The sequence below is a fragment of the Phycodurus eques genome, chromosome 9, assembly GCF_024500275.1.
Source record: "Phycodurus eques isolate BA_2022a chromosome 9, UOR_Pequ_1.1, whole genome shotgun sequence".
Taxonomy (NCBI): domain Eukaryota; kingdom Metazoa; phylum Chordata; class Actinopteri; order Syngnathiformes; family Syngnathidae; genus Phycodurus; species Phycodurus eques.
This window is the reverse complement of record NC_084533.1, coordinates 10,120,125-10,140,057: the sequence shown is the minus strand read 5'-3', so window position 1 is coordinate 10,140,057 and position 19,933 is coordinate 10,120,125. Positions and strand designations below refer to the sequence as shown.

General features: G+C 42.1%; 1 protein-coding gene across 5 annotated transcripts in view; it reads right to left on the bottom strand.

The window, feature by feature from the left end:
- diaph2 (diaphanous-related formin 2) overlaps nucleotides 1-19,614 on the bottom strand; it is a 527,556-nt gene extending 507,942 nt beyond the window's left edge. For all 5 annotated transcript variants that reach the window (XM_061686696.1, XM_061686691.1, XM_061686695.1 and 2 more), the window contains exons 1-2: nucleotides 19,550-19,614; nucleotides 18,582-18,944 (exon numbers count right to left, since the gene is read on the bottom strand). In XM_061686696.1, coding sequence (XP_061542680.1) covers nucleotides 18,582-18,665 — 84 coding nt within the window. In that variant the 5' untranslated portion in view covers nucleotides 18,666-18,944; nucleotides 19,550-19,614. The remainder of the gene's footprint in view (nucleotides 1-18,581; nucleotides 18,945-19,549) is intronic.
- Between the last annotated feature and the right edge of the window lie 319 nt (nucleotides 19,615-19,933).

Here is a 19,933-nt window from a genome sequence, read left to right as displayed (position 1 = left end):
AACAAACCATTTATGTTAAGGATTGGCAACATTACACAGCATTAAGCGAAAGCAATAACTATTATTCCCAACCAATTTAACTGGACCATCTGTATGATGTCATTTTATGTCACCCACCAGAACGATCGTGATAACGTTGTTGGCCGCGGTGCCTTTTGTACAAGTTTAGAAACAAATTAGCTTTAATGACTTCTAATCACACTGATGGTGTAGTGGTACACTCGCCTGACTTTGGTGTGGGCAGCGTGGGTTCAGTCCCACTCAGTGACGGTATGAATTATATGTGCCCTGTGACTGACTGGCGACCAGTTCAGGGTGCAGTCTGTCTTTCGCCTGAAGTCAGTTGGGCTAGGCTCCAGCGCCCTGCGACCCTAACCAGGATAAGTGGTGTTGAAAATGGATGTCTTCTAATAATAACAGGGGATAACTGCCAACAGTTTTGGCAACTTAATCAGAACGGCTTGGTCTCCCTCTACAGGCAGATAGTCACCCTGGGAAAACAAAATATATTAATTTTATATTATTGAAAAAAAAAAGTATTTGTACAAATAAAGGCCTCCATCTCAACCAAGAACAGACATCTGGTACTCTGCAGTTGAATATCCAACTACACAAAAAACTACGCTATGTGAGGAAATATGTTCGCTATAAACATCACACCCGCAGATATGAAGAGAAGACGCCAGCGCGATGCAGCAGCCTGGCTTAGCAATGAGTCTACGTAGTGGCTAAGATGGTGAGGTCAACGTTCCCATCAAAGGCAATGCATGTACACTGAAAATAAGTCGTCATACCGTTGCTTGCGCATTTCTCAACTGATTTTAATGTTCACTTTTTTTTGTCAACGCCAAAGCATGTGCTATCAAAAAAGAACATTGAAAAAAAAAAAGAACATATTTTTACCTGTGAAAGGTTATTCCCAGTTCCCTTGTTGTGATTGCAGAGCATTGTGTGCAACCGTGTGCAGCACAATGTGCAGGCATCCTTGTTATTTTGGTTTTCGTCCCCTCCACAAACATGGAATGCACTGACACTTAGCCCCTACTACCTTTGCATCGCCGCAGGCATGCTGCTCAAAGGGGTGTGTCGTATCTACCTATTGTTCATATCTGTGATCACAACAACATCAGTTGTCTTTGTGGACTCAGGTACAGTGTACACTGTTGCCAATATGGTGCACACAATTGGGTTTCTGGCATCAGAGAGCACCAAAGTCAGGCAGAATTATCCAATTACACACTGTCTGGACGAATCCTTGTCATAATTAAGTCACATATTTTTCATACTGCATTCAGTGGCTGCCTTTGGGAACTCAGGAAGGAAGTGTAGACAACAAACCCTGTATTGGTGTTTGAATTGTTGCTTATGAACGCATGTAAAACAATGTACCTTTCCAGGCAATCAAATTTAGAGGAATTAATGTTAGTTTCTGTGTGTGACCATATTTGAACCAACAAACAGGGAAATAAAGACAGGATTAAACCTGACTCAAGGAGCATATGTATTTTAATCCTGATTGTGTTCTTTTCAAGAGGCAAATCACTTTTCCTGAATGGCTACTGACAGTTAGTTGCTCATTGCAAATTCATTTCCCAATTGCAAGAAAAATGTGATCACTATTTTCTAGAGATGAATTAATACCACACATACTTAAATTTGAATTTGAGTACTTTGCAGTACAGAGTCTCTTGTAAAATCTCTTGTAATAGGGCTGAAAATGTTTTATCCATCCATCCATTTTCAACACCGCTTATCCTGGTTAGGGTCACAGGACACTGGAGCCTATCCCAGCTGACTTCGGGCGAAAGGCAGACTACACCCTGAACTGGTCGCCAGTCAATCGCAGGGCAGATAAAGAAACACAACCATTCGCACTCACATTCACACCGTCACTGAGTGGGAACGGAACCCACGCTGCCTTCACCAAAGTCAGGCAAGTGTACCACTACACCATCAGTGAATTGAAAATGTTTTATTTGAATCAAATACTGTTCAAAAACACAAACTTGAACATTGGCATAGGTTTCACTGAAATATGACACTATCTTGTTTGTTTAATTTCATATCCATTTTGGTGATGTTTAGAGTCCAAAAAATGAGAATTGTGTTAGGGCTGGGCAATTATGAGAAAAATCAAAATCACAATTAATTGAACCTACCTCGATTCACGTTTAGGCACAATTATTTCACACTCAACTCAGGTTATTTTCTAAATATTTGTACAATTTCAAAACAACTGAAATGAACATGCAAAGATGAACAATTAAGCGTTATTTATTGAAACTATTGAATTTTATTGAAACTATTGAATTGAAAACAGATCAGTTAGCCTGAAAATGTTTTGTACAAAAAGAATAAAAGTCCCCGCCCCCCCCCAAAAAAACCTACATATTTCTTGAAAGCAAAATAAATAATTCTAATAGTGCAGTGTTTATGTAGGAAATAACTTTCAACTTGTGAAAAAGATCATTTTTAAAATGACTATGTTAAGTTGCCTTATACAGCGATCTCTGGAACATTCTGGATATTTTGTCAGGAATATTTGTATCTCAGCCAAAACAAACACCACCAGAAAAACTCCGAACAACACTAATATTTTATTTTTAAGTTTATGTTTTATTATGGCCTGTACAATAGAAACTTTAAAAGGGGATAATATGTTCCATATTTTGCAAACAAAACAAACACTGCCATGTCAAAATAAAAAAAAAATTAAAAATAAAAACCTTAATCTCTTGTAGACAAATAATTGTTTGATGTATTTCTTTTCAACCTGTACAGGTTGGGCACCGCAGTTTTGAAAAAATATTTTCACGATGGCACAATGTACAGTATCTAAGGAGGCACTTAAGAGAACTGTGGACCACAGTTGTTATTAAAGTAGCAATAGCTTTCATGATGTAGTATGAAATGAAATCAGTTATTTCCATCTTTTAGTGTCCCTTTCATATTGCGTGGGCATTTTTAAATACTTCTGTTAAGGACATCATTTGTTGTCGTGGACTAATCTCTCTTATTTGTGTGCCATGCACTGTTCATAGGGCTTCAGCATTCGCCGAAGAGTGACGTAATTGTGCCCATGCGCATAAAATTAGTTGGCAGAAACGCCGCTTCCATTTAACATTGGCTGAGAAACAGTTTTCCTGGCTTTTTATCGCAGTATCCAGGTTTGTCCCAGCTGATGCTGGGCAAAGATGTGCATCAAAGCTTCTGTACAACAGTGGTAACCAGGATTTTGCCTTAAATATGTGGTTACGAACAAATCGGTCCCAAATCCGGGCACCTGGCCGAAGCATAGGCAATGTATTTGATCAAAAATGTTTAATACAGGCCAACACAAAACCTACAAGTTTCTTGACACATAAAAGTATTAATCATTTAATTATTGATTGGAAAATGTTCAGATGGTGACGCGTCTCAATACGTGATCTTTTGTAAGTAGGCCTACTATAAAAGGTAAAAATATCACCAAAATGCAGCCATCAAGTATTTAGGACTGACATGCAAGTTATTGGTAGCTAATGAGAGATTAATCTTTTGATCGTCATTGCTTTTGTGAATATTTTACGAAAAATATAAAGCTTGACGAGGAACAATATGATATCTAATAAAATCCTATAACGTTATGTGTCTTCAATTTTCTAAAGTGCAAACACAGTCGGTCAGTAGGTTCAACTTGCCTCACTTCAGAAGAGCTTGAAGCAGTGCTGGGCGATATGGCCTAAATTTGATATCACAATATTTTTTTTGCCCTAATGTCGATATTCGATATGACTCAATATTTATGGTATTAAAGTTTATAAATGTATAAAACCGGACACAGCCAAATGTATTTAGATTATAAAGCAGGAGGATTATTTAACAATTATAAACATCACAAATAAATAAATTACTTTTCCCTATAGGTATTGCAAAATATAATGATCTCAAAATGAAGGGATGAAGGATACTCATCAGTGCAGCACATAAAGTGCATAAACTGTGTGTGAGGGGGGGGGGGGGGGGCAGCGTAGAAGATTTGGCACATGCATTTTGCAAAATAGCATGCAAAAGGGCATTGGATTTTTAAAAAACTTGCACACTTGTCCTCTCAGCTGGCTTGCATGGTAAAAACTCAAAATCTCAAAACTGCACAATGAGCTATCTAAAAATATCTTGGAACACAGTAATTGCTTTGAAAAATAAAGATTTTCAGTGTCTGTCAGCTATGCCTTTAAATGGGCAAGAGTGAGTGAGTGGTCAGGCTCGTCTATTATTCAAGGTGGGCAATGGTCCTGGTAGTGTCCTAAAACAGCAATAATTTTAAAGGGGAAGAACACAAAAGGCAGCCCAGCCAACATTTGAATGGATTTTCACGAGGCGCCATGACCATGTGACTGCACAGTGAGGCCCTCGGGTTATGTTATCTGTCCCTACAAATCTCTTGTTAATTAATCCTTAAGGACTAGCATGATTTAGCTGACACTTGTCAACAAAAATACCATTCAGCTAGGTCTGTCTTTTATTCTGAGATGCCAGCCCGGCTCTATCGGTCCACCACAACCTGTTCTGACCCTGTATACAGTATTCATGATATAATACATTAGGTTTTAGTGAATATTTTGTAGTATTTAGTAGGCTTTACACGATCAGGATTTTTGGGGCCGATCACAGATCAGCGAGTTTAAAAAAAACAATAACCCATCACTGATCCAATCACAAGATGGAGCAATGTGTCTATTTAAATGACTTGTTCATTTACTGTATATACTTGTGTACTGTATACTGAAAAAAAGACGTAAAAGATGGGATGCGGTGGTATCGGAATACACGATTTTATTGCAGTAGTCTGACATAGTGCAATCGTGAAAGACCAAATTTGTCTTTTAGTCTGATCCAGGCATTACGTGTAGTTTGTCTCAGATGTGTTGTCTGTCCCACACCGCCAACATTTTTTTTGTTAAATAACTTTATTGGTGGTCAGATATTTACAGTACTATGTCAAAAAGACACACGACAAGGATAAAAATAAACCAGTTTTTGGATTCAAATATTCTGTACACGACAGCGACGCGGAGTAAATGTCTTTTGTGGAGCCGATCAATGACGTCATTGATCAGATCAGTGAATTATGACATTAAAGCCCATCAGCCAATCAGCATAAAATGCTAATTATCGGCCGATACTGTTCAAGCTGATCATATCCGTGTAAAGTCTAGTATTTAGCATCTTTATACTACATTATTTGAGCCGCTTTAAAAAAAAGTATTCATACAAATGCATTTATGGCTATGAAGGCTCACTAAAATCAAGGCACTGCAGTTGCATAAATTAGTAATTACGCTTCAAAGAATAAATCCATCCATCTAGGCATTTTCTAAACCACTCATCCTCAATAGGGTTGCGGGTGTGCAGGTGCCTATCTCAGCTTACTTCGGGCGAGAGCAATTAATTACATCCATCCATCCATTTTCTGAGCCGCTTATCCTCACAAGGGTCGCGGGATTGCTGGAGCCTATCCCAGCTATCATCGGGCAGGAGGCAGGGTACACCCTGAACCGGTTGCCAGCCAATCGCAGGGCACATATAAACAAACAACCATTTGCACTCACATTCACACCTACGGGCAATTTAGAGTTGTCAATTAACCTCGCATGCATGTTTTTGGGATGTGGGAGGAAACCGGAGTGCCCGGAGAAAACCCATGCAGGCACGGGGAGAACATGCAAACTTCACACAGGCAGGGCCGGGGATTGAACCCCGGTCCTCAGAACTGTGAGGCAGACGCTCTAACCAGTCATTCACCGTGCCGCTGCATCAATTACAAATTTTGACCTTGCCATTCCAATACTTTTGGATGGGACTTATCTTGTTTTACTTATCCTTTTCCCTCTCAATTTAGCTTTGGTAAAGGACCATACAACCTGACATTTCTTGTGATGTGTCTTTCTGTAAATAAAACTGTCACAATTGAATATAGGTTGAAAGAATAAGTGCCAGCACACCCACGACCCAAGTGAGGATAAGTGGTTCAGAAAATGGATGGATGGATTCTGTTTTTATTTACCTTCTCCATGACCAATTTAATTGGAATTGGGGTTTGTACAGTAAATGTCTTTAGAATTTACTTTTTAGAAATGCGCCGATACCAATACAACCTGTCTGTCCAGTCAGAAAAAAATGCCAACTTGATACCACATTCTCAGCCTGACATACTGTACACCTTCCGGGTAGGCGCTATGTCAGCTGTGGGATTATTTTTTTCAAATATATTTTTATTGTTATCTGTTCTCCTTTAGGGAGAGCACCTTACTCTTTGTGTAATTAATAGAAACTTTCACAGATAGTACAGGAGAGGTCCATTTTTAATAGACAAATAAGTCTGACTGCTGTCTTGTAAAAGTACATTGAATGAGCCTGGATGCAGACATAAGAAGGGGTTTCTTCCACTGTGTCACTAAAACATTCTTCACTGCTTCCTCTCTCTCCCTCCAACTTCCTGAATGCCATGAACACACTCACACGTGGTGCATTTCCTGCCTCACATGCCTGCTCAACACTGGCTACATTCAATCAATGCATCGTGGGAAAGGTACACAACAGCGGTAGGAATATACAATAGATGAGCTTTTTAAGTGTTTGGCCATTTGGATAAAGACTAATGCCAACAAGACCTACAGAAGCTTTACCAAAGCTCATGTATCAAAGTGTCGAAAGCTTCATAGGTCATCTGAAAAAGATGACCTATGAACACGTGTGTGTAAGTGCGTGTGTGTTAAGGTCTCTTTATAATCCCGCGGTCGCGCAGCCGACAACGCCCGCATTGCATCACGTGACCGCTGAATTGGCCCGCGCGGCCCCCTCTGCGTAGCTTGACACGCACACGGCAAAAATTGTTGCTGCGCGTCGAACGCCACGGAGATCATCTCTCGTGATTGGTCCGTTTTAGTTACATGCTGTGATGACGTACTCAGCGTGCCCCTTGGTTCTACATACCATCTACGCCGCCGCCTTGTCGATCGATTTTGCAGCATAATTAAACGTATCATCTGGTCATGTAGGTCCATTTGTTCTAGCAGACTCTGTTCCACGATTGTCATTGTTGCTTTGTTCCTTGTTACTGAAAGGAAAGTAAAACGGCTACCGGAAATGGCCAAAAAAATGCAGAGGAAACTCCACCCTGTGGTGTCCTAGCCAATATCAGCCGTAGCGACACCGCCGACTTGGAGGTGAACTGCAGTACATTTTCAAAACTGCGCATATGGTTTGCACTCGAGTATAAAGGCAAACTACGCGCGGGACAGCCACAGTGACGTCAGCGAGGTTGCTGTCCGCACGAGTATAAAGAAGCCTTTAAGTGTGTGTGTGCATTCTCCACGCTCAGCCGGTGGAGCACGGACACCGGGACAGAACTGTCATGAGGAAAACGCTTTAAGTCCCAAATATTGGGGCCATCGTTCTGATATTTTCAAAATTTTAAGTAGGCATACATAGAGATGTCCATATAAATTTGTGTAGCGATTGCTCCTAGTTTAGGGACATTAAACTATGTTAAGGTTTTTCTTTATTGTGAGCATATACAGTAGAGAGAGGAGTCTCCAAAAGGTCTCCGATGAAATCGAACGTTTAATTTCACCGGGACTCCTGGCTCGTCCTGGCTCACCAGGCTAGTCTTGAGGCGACGTCACGGAGACGTCTCCGCAACTAGCGGAGACTCGAGTCGCCATCTACTGTCCAGGACACTGAGACAGGGGTCTAAGATCTCTTAATTAAGACAACATCTACATTGCCTGAAATCCTCATTACCATAATTACTGAACAACGACCTGGTTTAATTGTTCCGGTGTTAATTACAAATGGTCTCAAATAAAACCATTCAGAATATGAGCTTTCACTTTTCATTTACTAGCTTCAACTTTGGTTTGTAATGAGGTTTTTTGAGGGTAGCTTATTGAGCCTTTTTCTCATGAAAAAAACAATCAGATTTGCGTGAAACCGAAAGCAATGCATGCAGTACTTTTACTCGGCTTATTAAAAAAGGATTCCCTTGGATTTTAATTAATTTCATGAAAACACTCTGCCGTAAGCACTGAACTCTGACTTTTTCATGGCAAAAAATATTACATTTTAATCACATTGAGGGGTTGTAAAGGCAGAGTGACTCTTGTGTTTCTGGAAAATTGTACAGCCCAAATATAGCATTTAACGTTCTGTACAATTTTCCACTAAATTCTTGTAAGAGCGCATGCTAGGATCATGCGTAGTCTTACTATTATGTGGATACATGGGAATGACTTTTCCCCTTGTGCAGCTTAGTGAGACAACATCTTTTGTGCTGGTATGCAAAAAAGAAACATTCTCCCATAAGCCTGCTCTTCTGAATTCCTTTAAAAAGGTCCTCTCGTTCTCTCGATACATCCCCCCCACCCCCACCCCACACCCCCAATATCAACACAACAGGCCATAACTTTAACTAACTTTAGTCGTGTTATTCTAATGTCCTTGGCTGGGTTAAGTATCTACGTTCTGGGCGCAAAGCCCAAATGGTGTAATTGTGATGTAATCCTTCGTAGTGACTTGTAACACAAACATACACATGTAGTGTTTCTCCTCTACAGACTAGTTTGATTCAGTTTAGACAAAACTCAACCAGTGTGTGCCAGTTTGCATCAGACACGCACAAATACTGCTGATTCTACAATCCCAATTCCAATGAAGTTGGGACGCTGTGTTAAACATAAATAAAAACAGAATACAATGATTTGCAAATCATGTTCAACCTATATGTAATTGAATACACTACAAAAACAAGATATTTAATGTTCAAACTGATAAACTTAATTGTTTTTAGCAAATAATCATTAACTTAAAATTTTATGGCTGCAACACGTTCCAAAAGAGCTGAGACGGTCATGTTTACCACTGTGTTACATCGCCTTTTAACAACATCCAATAAACGTTTGGGAACTGAGGACAGTAATTGTTGAAGCTTTGTTGGTGGAATTATTTCCCATCCTTGCTTGATGTACAGTTTCAGCTGTTCAACAGTCCGGGGTCTCCGTTGTCGTATTTTACGCTTCGTAATGCGCCACACATTTTCATTGGGAGACAGGTTTGGACTGCAGGCAGGCCAGTATAGGACCCGCACTCTTTTACTATGAAGCCACGCTGTTGTTACACATGCAGAATGCGGTTTGGCATGGTCTTGCTGAAATAAGCAGGAACGTCCATGAAAAAGACGTTGCTTGGATGGCAGCATATGTTTCTCCAAAACCTGTATTTGTGAAAGGTACCCATGCCATTGACACTAACACAGCGCCACACAATCACAGATGCTGGTTTTTTAACTTTGCGTCCATAACAGTCCGGATGGTTGTTTTCCTCTTTGGCCCGGAGGACACGACGTCCACAATTTCCAAAAACAATTTGAAATGTGGACAATTCGGACCACAGAACACTTTTCCACTTTGCATCAGTCCATCTTAGATGAGCTTGGGCCCAGAGAAGCCGACGGCGTTTCTGGGTGTTGTCGATAAATGGCTTATGCTTTGCATAGAGTTTCAAGTTGCACTTTCGGATGTAGCGCCGAACTGTATTTACTGACATTGGTTTTTTGAGAGGCAGCACGGTGGGCGACTGGTTAGAGCGGCTGCCTCACAGTTCTGAGGAGCGGGGTTCAATCCCCGGCCCCGCCTTTGTGAAGTTTGCATGTTCTCCCCGTGCCTGCGTGGGATTTCTCCGGGCACTCCGGTTTCCTTCCACAACCCAAAAACATGCATGGTAGGTTAATTTAAGTCTCTAAATATCCCCTAAGTGTGAATGTGAGTGCAAATTGTTGTTTGTTTATGTGTGCCCTGCGATTGGCTGGCAACCAGTTCAGGGTGTACCCTGCCTCCTGCCCGAAGATAGCTGGGATAGGCTCCAGCACTCCCGCGACCCTTGTGAGGATAAGCAGCTCAGAAAATGGATGGATGGATGGGTGGGTGGTTTTCTGAGCTAATGTGGTGATATCCTTTTCACATTGATGTCGGTTTTTGATGCAGTGCCGCCTGAGGGATCGAAGGTCACGGGCATTCAATGTTGGTTTTCGGCCTTGCCGCTGACATGCAGTGATTTCTCCAGATTCTCTGAACCTTTTGATGATATTATGGAAGGTAGATGATGAAATCCCTAAATTCCTTGCAATTGTACGTTGAGGAACATTGTCGTTAAACTGTTTGACTATTTTCTAACACACTTGTTCACAAAGAGGTGAGCCTCCCCCCATCTTTGCTTGTGAATGACTGAGCAATTCAGGGAAGCTCTTTTTATACCCAATCATGGGACCCACCTGTTCCTAATTAGCCTGTTCACCTGTGGGATGTTCCAAACAGGTGTTTGATAAGCATTCCTCAACTTTCTCAGTCTTTTTTGTCACCTGTCCCAGCTTTTTTGGAACGTGTTGCAGCCATAAAATTCTAAGTTAATGATTATTTGCTAAAAACAATAAAGTTTATCAGTTTGAACATTAAATATCTTGTCTTTGTAGTGTATTCAATTAAATATAGGTTGAACATGATTTGCAAATCATTGTATTCTGTTTTTATTTATGTTTAACACAATGTCGCAACTTCATTGGAATTGGGGTTGTACTTAGATTGTGCGATATAAAAACATCGACCATACGATATAACCCTCGATCGTTTATATCGGTAATTACAATGTTTGATTTCCCTCTTCGCTAACCATTACTGAGGGAATCCTGTTTAGTTTATTTTCCTCCGCTTAGTAATGTGCTTAGCGAGAGGGGAGCGCCCAGCCGCCACCCAGCCAGGCAAAGCAATGAGCTACCCCAGCCTCGGGTAGCAAACCAGGGGCCCCAAGGTGCGTTTGAAGTGTTGATGATCAGTGTGTCCTGCAATTCACATTAGTTATCGGATCTAGGTGTGTTCTTCGTCAGTGCTCAAGCTGAGTGAGCCACTGCTAGGAGTTGCCACAGTTTGGTTGGGTCGGGCCAGCAGGCCACCTGTTCTGGACAGTCTGGTATGGTCAGTGTGGTGTTCTCAAAAAGCAGTCTCGTATTTTAGTTGCAGCTCAGCACCCAGTGCTAACATGGCATCCGTATATCTAATTTTTCCACACAGCTACTTTCTTTTTCGGCACTATTTTCTTCTTTTGTCTCTTTTTTAGAGCTCTTATCTACATCCTCGTTTTTACATGGTGCCCCTAGTGTTTTGACTAAGACATCACTGTTGTGTAAGAGAAAAAGCGAGCCAAGAAAAAGGCGGGGTAAAAAGCCATCTTAGATGCAAGGGGCTTATGTTAGTAGGGTACAGCCACATTGGATGAAAACCCCTAAAAACTACTTGATCGATAAAGTAGGGTATTCCAGTCATTCACAAAGTTGCCATCTCTGAGCTCCAAGTAGACTTCAAGCCAGAAAAAAAAGTGTGGGATGAACAAATTACGACAGCTCATGCACCCACCCAGAGGTGAATAACTACTTCCTCTGAGATTTCAGCAACAACTTGTGAACATGTTGATTCTCTTTGGAGGGCTGAGAAAAGGGGGATATTTTTTATTACGGAGACCTCTCTAAGGAATCAGAAACATTTGCAGGGTGAGGTCATGCAGACACGGAAAAGTCGGGAGTCAGGATATTTCCGAGTTGCAAAGTAATGTCACGATAGCTTGTGGGGCACATGGCATCTCACTTCCCTCCCTGATTTCCTGTCTTGCAGTCAGTGTGGTCACACTTTCCTTTTAAAGCGTTTCTGGAACACAACCAGTGATTACGAGACGTTTGCAACACAGTATTTGGCCCTAGTTGTGGGAAAAGTTAATAACATAGCAGCATTCCAACTTGAAATTTTGCATTTCAAGTCTGTGGTATCAACTCTGGTTCATTATGTTCAACTCAAATATGTGTAAAACCTTTGGGGGGAAGAGCGCATCAACCCCTCAGAAAATTCAGTTTAGTGACAAAGTCAGAAATACAGTATTTAGGCTATTCAAAAATCCAACTTTTTTAGTCTTAAGTGATGGAAATATTGTTTAACCACCACGTTCATACAATTACTGACGTGTGTGTGTGTGTTTGCGTGTGTGTGCGCGTGTGCGTGTGCAGCTGCATGATTTGCAGTTTTATATTACCCCATCCCCTCCTGGAAGACGTCACCTTATCGTGGTGGAGGGGTTTGTGTGTCCCAATGATCCTTGGAGCTAAGTTGTCGGGGCTTCACGCCCCTGGTAGGGTCACCCATGGCAAACAGGTCTGAGGTGAGGGACCAGACAAAGCACGGCTAAAAGAGCCCTCTGATGAAAAATATAACTGGATTGAGGTTTCCTATGCCCGGATGCGGGTAACCGGGAGCCCCCTCCGGAGCCAGGCCTGGAGGTGGGGCTTGAAGGCGAGCGCCTGGTGGCTGGGCCTGCACCCATGGGGCCCGGCCAGCCACAGCCCAAAGGGTAACGTGGGTCCCCCCTTCCCATGGGCTCACCACCTGTGGGAGGGGCCATAGGTGGCCGAAGGCAGGGACCTTGGCGCTCTGATCCCCGGCTACAGAAGCTAGCTCTAGGAATGTGGAATGTCACCTCTCTGGGAGGGAAGGAGCCTGAGCTGGTGTGTGAGGTCGAGAAGTTCCAACAAGATATAGTCGGGCTCGCCTCAACACATTGCTTGGGTTCTGGTACCAGTCCTCTTGAGAGGGGTTGGACACTCTTCAACTCTGGAATTGCCCACGGTGAGAGGTGCCGAGCAGGTGAGGGTACACTTACTGTCCCACGGCTCGGTGCCTGTACGTTGAGGTTCACTCCGGTGGACGAGGGGGTAGCCTGCCTTCGGGTGGGAGGACGGGTCCTGACTGTTGTTTGTGCCTATGCACCAAACAGCAGTTCAGAGTACCCAACCTTTTTGGAGTCCTGACAGGGGGTGCTGGAGAGCGCGTTGGTGGGGTGGGGGTTGTATGGGGGAGGTGGCATTGGGTCCCTGCGGCCCCCTCTGGATGGCCGGTTGTCGGGGCGCCTCGGTAGGGCCGGCGGACCACCCTGGGTCCCTCGGTGTGGGACGTGTCCCGTCCGCCGGGCTGCTCACGGGTGGACCCCTGGGCCTGATCCCACCACTCAATTGATTAGGTGGGGTCCTCAGCCGCCGCGGTGCGGCCACAGCAATTACAGGGCACTTCGGTCAGTCTTTCTGCATGTAAAAAGGTATCAATTCACTTGCGTGTATCCGCAGACACACATCCCTTGGACTCTTTAACTGGGTGTGGGGTCACGCACTTACTGCGACAAATAACTCATGAATATGCAAATCACTTGTGTATCTCCTCACTTATACTCTCGTCCTGTCGACTTTTATAATTCACATAATTAATGCCACCACACTTCAGTTGTACAGTGGGGTTCACGACCCTTGTCCTGCATGCTTCTTCTCCTTTCCTTGTCCTGTTCTATCTTGTCCTGTCCTTCCCTCACAGGGTGTAGCACTATAGCCCCATGCAACACTCATATTTAATGTTTCATTGTTGTAGATAATGTAATGATTTACTTCTCTCAGCCTGTTTACAATTAGTGCATTGTATTTTGTTTTTGTTTCTCTCTCCCTTCTTGAAACTTTGTTCTGTTCGACTGATTCTCAATAAACCTCAATTATAATACCACAGCGGAACCTTAAAAACTCCACTGTGACACAGTAAAACTGCACAGTAAAACTGCATGAAAGGGATACAGATTTTCCATTCTGCTTGACCTAAAAGCCGACACAGGACTAAAAAAAAAAAAAAAAAAAAAACTTTCATGTGTGCCACACCCCAAATAGACACCTCCTTTTTCTTATTCCACTAGATGGTGTAATTATGTAATTACATGCATATGCCAAAAAATTCGAATATCGAGGGAAAGTCCATTTATTTCAATAATTTGATTCAAAAAGTGAAACTTGTATGTTATATTAGTTCACCACATACAAAGTGAAATATTTCAAGCCTTTATTTGTTTCAATTTTGATGAGTATGGCAGAAAGACAAAAACAAAAATACAGTATTTCACAAAATTAGAATATTTCATGTGAGCAACAAAAAAGGATATTAAACACAGAAATGTTGTCCTTTTGCATTAATTACAGCATCAAGGCGGCGTGGCATGGAGGTGATCAGCCTTTTGGCACAATTCAGCTGCATTGCTTTGATATTGGCCTTCAGATTGTCTGCATTTCGGGGTTTCTGTTCCCTCATCTTCCTCTTGACAATATCCTATAAATTTTCAATGGGGTTCAAGTCAGGCGAGTTTGCTGGCCAATCAAATACTGTTATTCCATGGGTATTAAAGCAGGTTTTGGTCGTTTTGGCTTTGTGGGCAGGTGTGGCAAATCCTGCTGGAAAATAAAATAATTGTCTCCAAAAAGCTCATCGGGAGCGGGAAGAATGAAGTGCTCAAAAATTTCCTGGTAGACAGCTGTGTTGACTGTGGACTTGATAAAAGACAATGGACCCACACCAGCAAATAACATGGCTCCCCAAACCATTACTGACTGTGCAAACTTCACACTGGACTTTACGCACCTTGCCTTTTGTGCTTCTCCAGTTTTCCTCCAGACTGTGACCTTGATTTCCAAATGAAACGCAAAATTTACTTTCATCTGAAAAGAGGATGGCGGCACGGTGGACGACTGGTTAGAGCGTCTTCCTCACAGTTCTGAGGACTGGGGTTCAATCCCCCTGTGTGGCGTTTGCATGTTCTCCCCGTGCCTGCGTGGGTTTTCTCCGGGCATTCTGGTTTCCTCCCACATCCCAAAAACATGCATGGTAGGTTAATTGAAGACTCTAAATTGCCCGTAGGTGTGAATGTGAGTTCAATTTCTTTTTGAGACCTTTTTCTCCTTATGGAGGGTGTCAATGAGGGTTTTCTACACAACCGTCAAGTCAGCAGTCTTCCCCATGATTCTGAAGCCTACTAAGCCAAAATTAGACAATTTAAAGGCTCAGGAAAAACTCTGGAGGTGTTTTGCGTTAATTAGCTGATTTTGGACACAGGGAGCCTACAATGTTGAACTTCGTCATGATATTCTAATTTTGTGAAATACTTTGTGTCTTTCTATCATAATCATCAAAATTTAAACAAATAAAGCCTTGAAATATTTCACTTTGTGTGGGGTGAACTAATATAACATACAAGTTTCAAGTTTTTAAACTATTTATTGAAATAAATGGACTTTGCCTCAATATTCCAATTTTTTGTCACATACCTGCATATTAAATGTACTATGACTGATACCATTATGTCTCATGGTAGACCCCAACTGTTGAAGAGCAGCCATGGCATGTGTAAAGTTGAAATTCCATCGATCCATTTTCTATACCTCTTGTCCTCATCAGAGTCACAGATGAGTTAGAGACTATCCCAACTGTCTTTGGGCGAGAGGCAGAGTACACCATGGACTGGTCGCCGGTCAATCACAGAAGTTATTATTTTCGTTATAAGTGTTGTACCAAGTACCGATACCAAAGCCAAACCGTGATTTTTAGCCGAAAAAAAATATTCGGTACCATCATTTTTAAGTACCGGGATTGGGAGGAAAAAATAATGCAGCGACAGCGTTTCAACTCTGTGTCAAAAGGCCAGAAAAGACCATCTGGTCAGTATCCAAGTTGCACAAATACAAAGACAGCAAACAGAAGTGGCTGAAAACTCTCACGCTCTTGCAGACAAACTCCTCACGGAGAAACATGATGCACACCGTTGTTTCTGGAATTATTTTGCCAACATGTCCAACAGCCAGGGCACGCCGGGCAAACAGGGAAAGGTCTGTCTGCCAGGCTCATTCTAAACTACACTGCTGCTTGCTACTAGCTAAAGACCTCACTGATGGATGCTGAATTCTATCACAAATCCAAAGAGCTACAGGTTAATTTGTGACACATTTCAAAACCCTCCCTTCACGTCAAACGGGTGTAAAGTACTTTGCCATAAGCGTTTTTGTTCCCGAGTGGTTGCATTTGACTGCATTTTTCGAAGCGGAGTAGAGTAAGTGCATTGAGTCATTAGCGATTAAATGAAGATTAGATTTTGCTGTGGATCTGAATTAGGGTACATAGGATTTTTTGAAATGAATTATGAGGTACCACGGCATCAACAGAAGCGTCCACCCGCCAGAATCATATTGGCGCCTCCCGTTGGTTCCCCATCTTCCAGAAAATTTGCCTTATTAGCTGACATATAGACGGACAAAAAAAGCGAATACAAAGTTCCATGGATTTTTTTCACTTTTATCACTAGTTCAGCCTTTGTGGAGGTCTATGATAAACTTAATAGGCTTCTAGTTATATATATTGATCATGATAACACTGCTAAAAAAAATTTTTTGTACCTCTCTCCACCCCTGAACCACTTATCCTCACTAGGGTCACGGGGGTGCCGGCAGGGTACACCCTGAACTAGTCACCAGTCAATCGCAAGGCGCATAAAAACAAACAACCATTAACACTCACATTCACACCTACGGGCAATTTAGAGTCTTCAATGAACCTCTCATGCATGTTTTAGAAATGTGGGAGGTAACCCATGCAGGCACAGGGAAAACATGAAACCACCACACATGAAAGACGGATTTGAACCCGGTACCTCAAAACTATGAGGCAGAAGTGCTAACCAGTAGGCCACTGTATAAAATGTTCACTAGTGTTTAATTGTTCTAAAGTTTTTAAAAAATTACAGTAAACATCCATCCATCCATCCATCCATTTTCTGAGCCGCTTATCCTCACTAGGGTCGCGGGCGTGCTGGAGCCTATCCCAGCTGTCATCGGGCAGGAGGCGGGGTACACCCTGAACTGGTTGCCAGCCAATCGCAGGGCACATAGAAACAGACAAACATTCGCACTCACATTCATGCCTACGGGCAATTTAGAGTCTCCAATAAATGCATGTTTTTGGGATGTGGGAGGAAACCGGAGTGCCCGGAGAAAACCCACGCAGGTACGGGGAGAACATGCAAACTCCACACAGTCGGGGCCGGGGATTGAACCCGGGTCCTCAGAACTGTGAGGCTGACGCTCTAACCAGTCGTCCACCGTGCCGCCTACAGTAATCATTTGTATGAAAAACACATGTAACAGAACGTGCCTTCTTTTCACATGGGATGACGTATTCAGACTACTTCAGTTCGTAACCTCGAACTCTCATGTCAGGATCGTCTTAAACCTGCAGTGTGTAACTAGTTTTTGATTTAAGAAAAATAGTCATTTTCAACCAAGCCACTAATAGATGATTAAGCCTATCAGCTCCTCTTACATCCTGCTGTATTTTTCAGTATTTGAATTTTTTATATTTAGTCAATGCCCGATTCATTTCCTGCACTGGCCCACTTGGTGGCGCACCGAGAATGACGTAGAGGAAATTATGCATTTTACCAAGCAATGGGCGGAGCGCGGCCCCTTGTCTTATGTAAAAAGCTCAATAAACATATTATTTTGTGTTTCTGTAGCATAAAATAATCATACAATAATTACTGTGAAATCCATAATAATAAGAAGAAGAATTTCCGCAAGCGAACAATAACTTCTTTCCGAGGACCCCTTAGCTGCCCAAGGTGCCTTACGCAAAATACACGCACCGAACAATGCATGCACAAAAGAAGCAATAATAGGGAATGACTCACTCTATCTGACTGGGATATTTCTGTGTGATATCATCATCACAAATGCAGACAGGCTTCGATGATAACAGAAAACAGTAAAAGCTGTCTGTCGTGACCGAAATCCATACATCTTCCCGAGGAAAATAAACAAACGAGCAACACATGCACAAAATGCAGCAATACTAGTTAATTTACAACATTTGCCTCTTCTGAACAATCTATATTTCCCCCACTGGCTGTCCTTCAAAACAGAATGAAAACGTTGTAGAATGTTGTAGAATCATCACATACAACAGGCCGCCCTACGTCATATCAAAGCGACAGTTTCTGTTGTTGTAATACTGAATTCCAGTTTCGGGAAGGGCAGAACATACATGTTATTGCTTTAATGCACAAACCCAAAAAGCATGTACAAATAAATGCATTGTGATTTTAAAAAAAATACAAATAAAAAAATAAATAAAAAACGCCTGGTACTTTCTGCAGTTGAGTGAAGAAACGCCCAGGCCACAATGAGTAAATCAAAATACCAATTACGTAGGCTGACTAAAGAGGTGTTATATTGCCCACAGGTAGGGCCGCACCACAAAGCAATGAGTCAACAAACGGGAAAGCTACTTTCAACATGAGCAATAAAAACGCGGAGGGCCAACTGTCACAACAAGAAGGCTCTCAGCAGCACTTTTAGGGGGAACCAATTGACGGGATGATCACATGATGCACTAAGTGCAAAGCACAGCACAAAGATAAAACATCTCTTTAATGCAACTCCGAAATCTATCCCCTGCACTCACACTTCCACGTCAATAACACACTGCACTAAAAACAAGATTGCAAGAGAGTGTATGTTTCCTTATTGTTTTAATATGATATATGACACAACACCATCGAGGCTTAAATCTCCAGTGTAAAAATGGGGGGACGTGTGGATTAGTGATTTTCTCCACTCTTTTTTTTTTTTCATGTAACATCTCCAAATGAACACATACCAGCTTTTTGTTTCTGCCTTCATCCTCGCTGGACTTCTTTTTAGAAGCTTTATTGGGGTCGTCCCCACCACTTGCTTGATCCATTGTGCCTCCAAAATTGTATAAATTCCCTTCTCGAATGAATTCACAAGAACTCCGCCGCGACAACAACAAAGTTGGCAAACTTCACTCGTAAGCTCTTGTCAACGAGTCACTTGGCAACACCATCCAGGTTAAGTCTTTTCCATATCCATTCGGTTTAAAAGAAAAATAAAAACTAATAAGTGGAAGTGTTGCGAAAAGTAGTATCCGTGTGGATGGGGTGTCGCTTTAAAGATGAAGAGGCGTGGTATCCGTTCAGCATTAATTCTTCTTTGTCGCTCTCTGTAATAATATTCAAAAAAATATCTTTAGATTTAAAAAATAATAATAATTGCAAAGCTGGTACTTTAAAACAAATAGGAATCCCGTAAAACGAGTTTCCCAAATAGTCTGGTTAGTATTCAAAGTACAATCAAATACAGTGAGTGCAGAATGCACTGGAAAAAGCGACTAATAATTCACAACAAGTCATTTTATTTTCTGTTAGAACAGTCAGCGTAGCCCTGTTTACATGATTAACGAAATTAACTTAAAAGGCGTTTAAGTTAGCTGTAACATAGTAACGACCACACTAATTCACATAAAAAAGGACGAATAGGAAGACAGCGTAGTAGTTTTTAGCGTTTATAACCGAGGCGATTAGCCACGTAGCATCACCCTGACTGATCAGAATTAATATCAATAGTAACCAATAGTCGAAAATCACCGTTGTTCTTTCTGGAATAATTTGCAAAGCTGTACATCTAGCCACGTTAGCGTACATGGAACTTCGTCGCCACTCGAACGTCAAATGCTTGATTGCTAATAATACACGTGAGTAAAGAGGGCAAAACAATAAATTACAGTATGAAATTGATAAATATAGTAATGTGTCTAGTAAAACTCACAGTATCCCATCCTGGTCAAGATCGGCGCAACCAGACTTGAATGCCAGGCTCACGCTACCTCCCGCCCACTCAATTCCTAATGGTTGGTGGGCTGGATACCCGACGGCTATTGGCCCGATGTGGTGTCTGTCAAAAGGTTAGAGGAGTGTCGTTGTGTGTACTGGAAACAAGGAAGTTCAAATCTGATTTCACAGCAAGTGGATTGCTCCGAGTCAAAGCCGAAGAAAGAAGAACAGATCTATAAATATCAGGAATTTTGAGATATAGCGACGTCATACCGGAAGTAGTGCGGAAATCCCTGACAGCAAAATGCATTTAACGTACCGTATTTCCCCCCCTTCCACACACACACACACACACACGCGCGCGCGCGCACACACACAC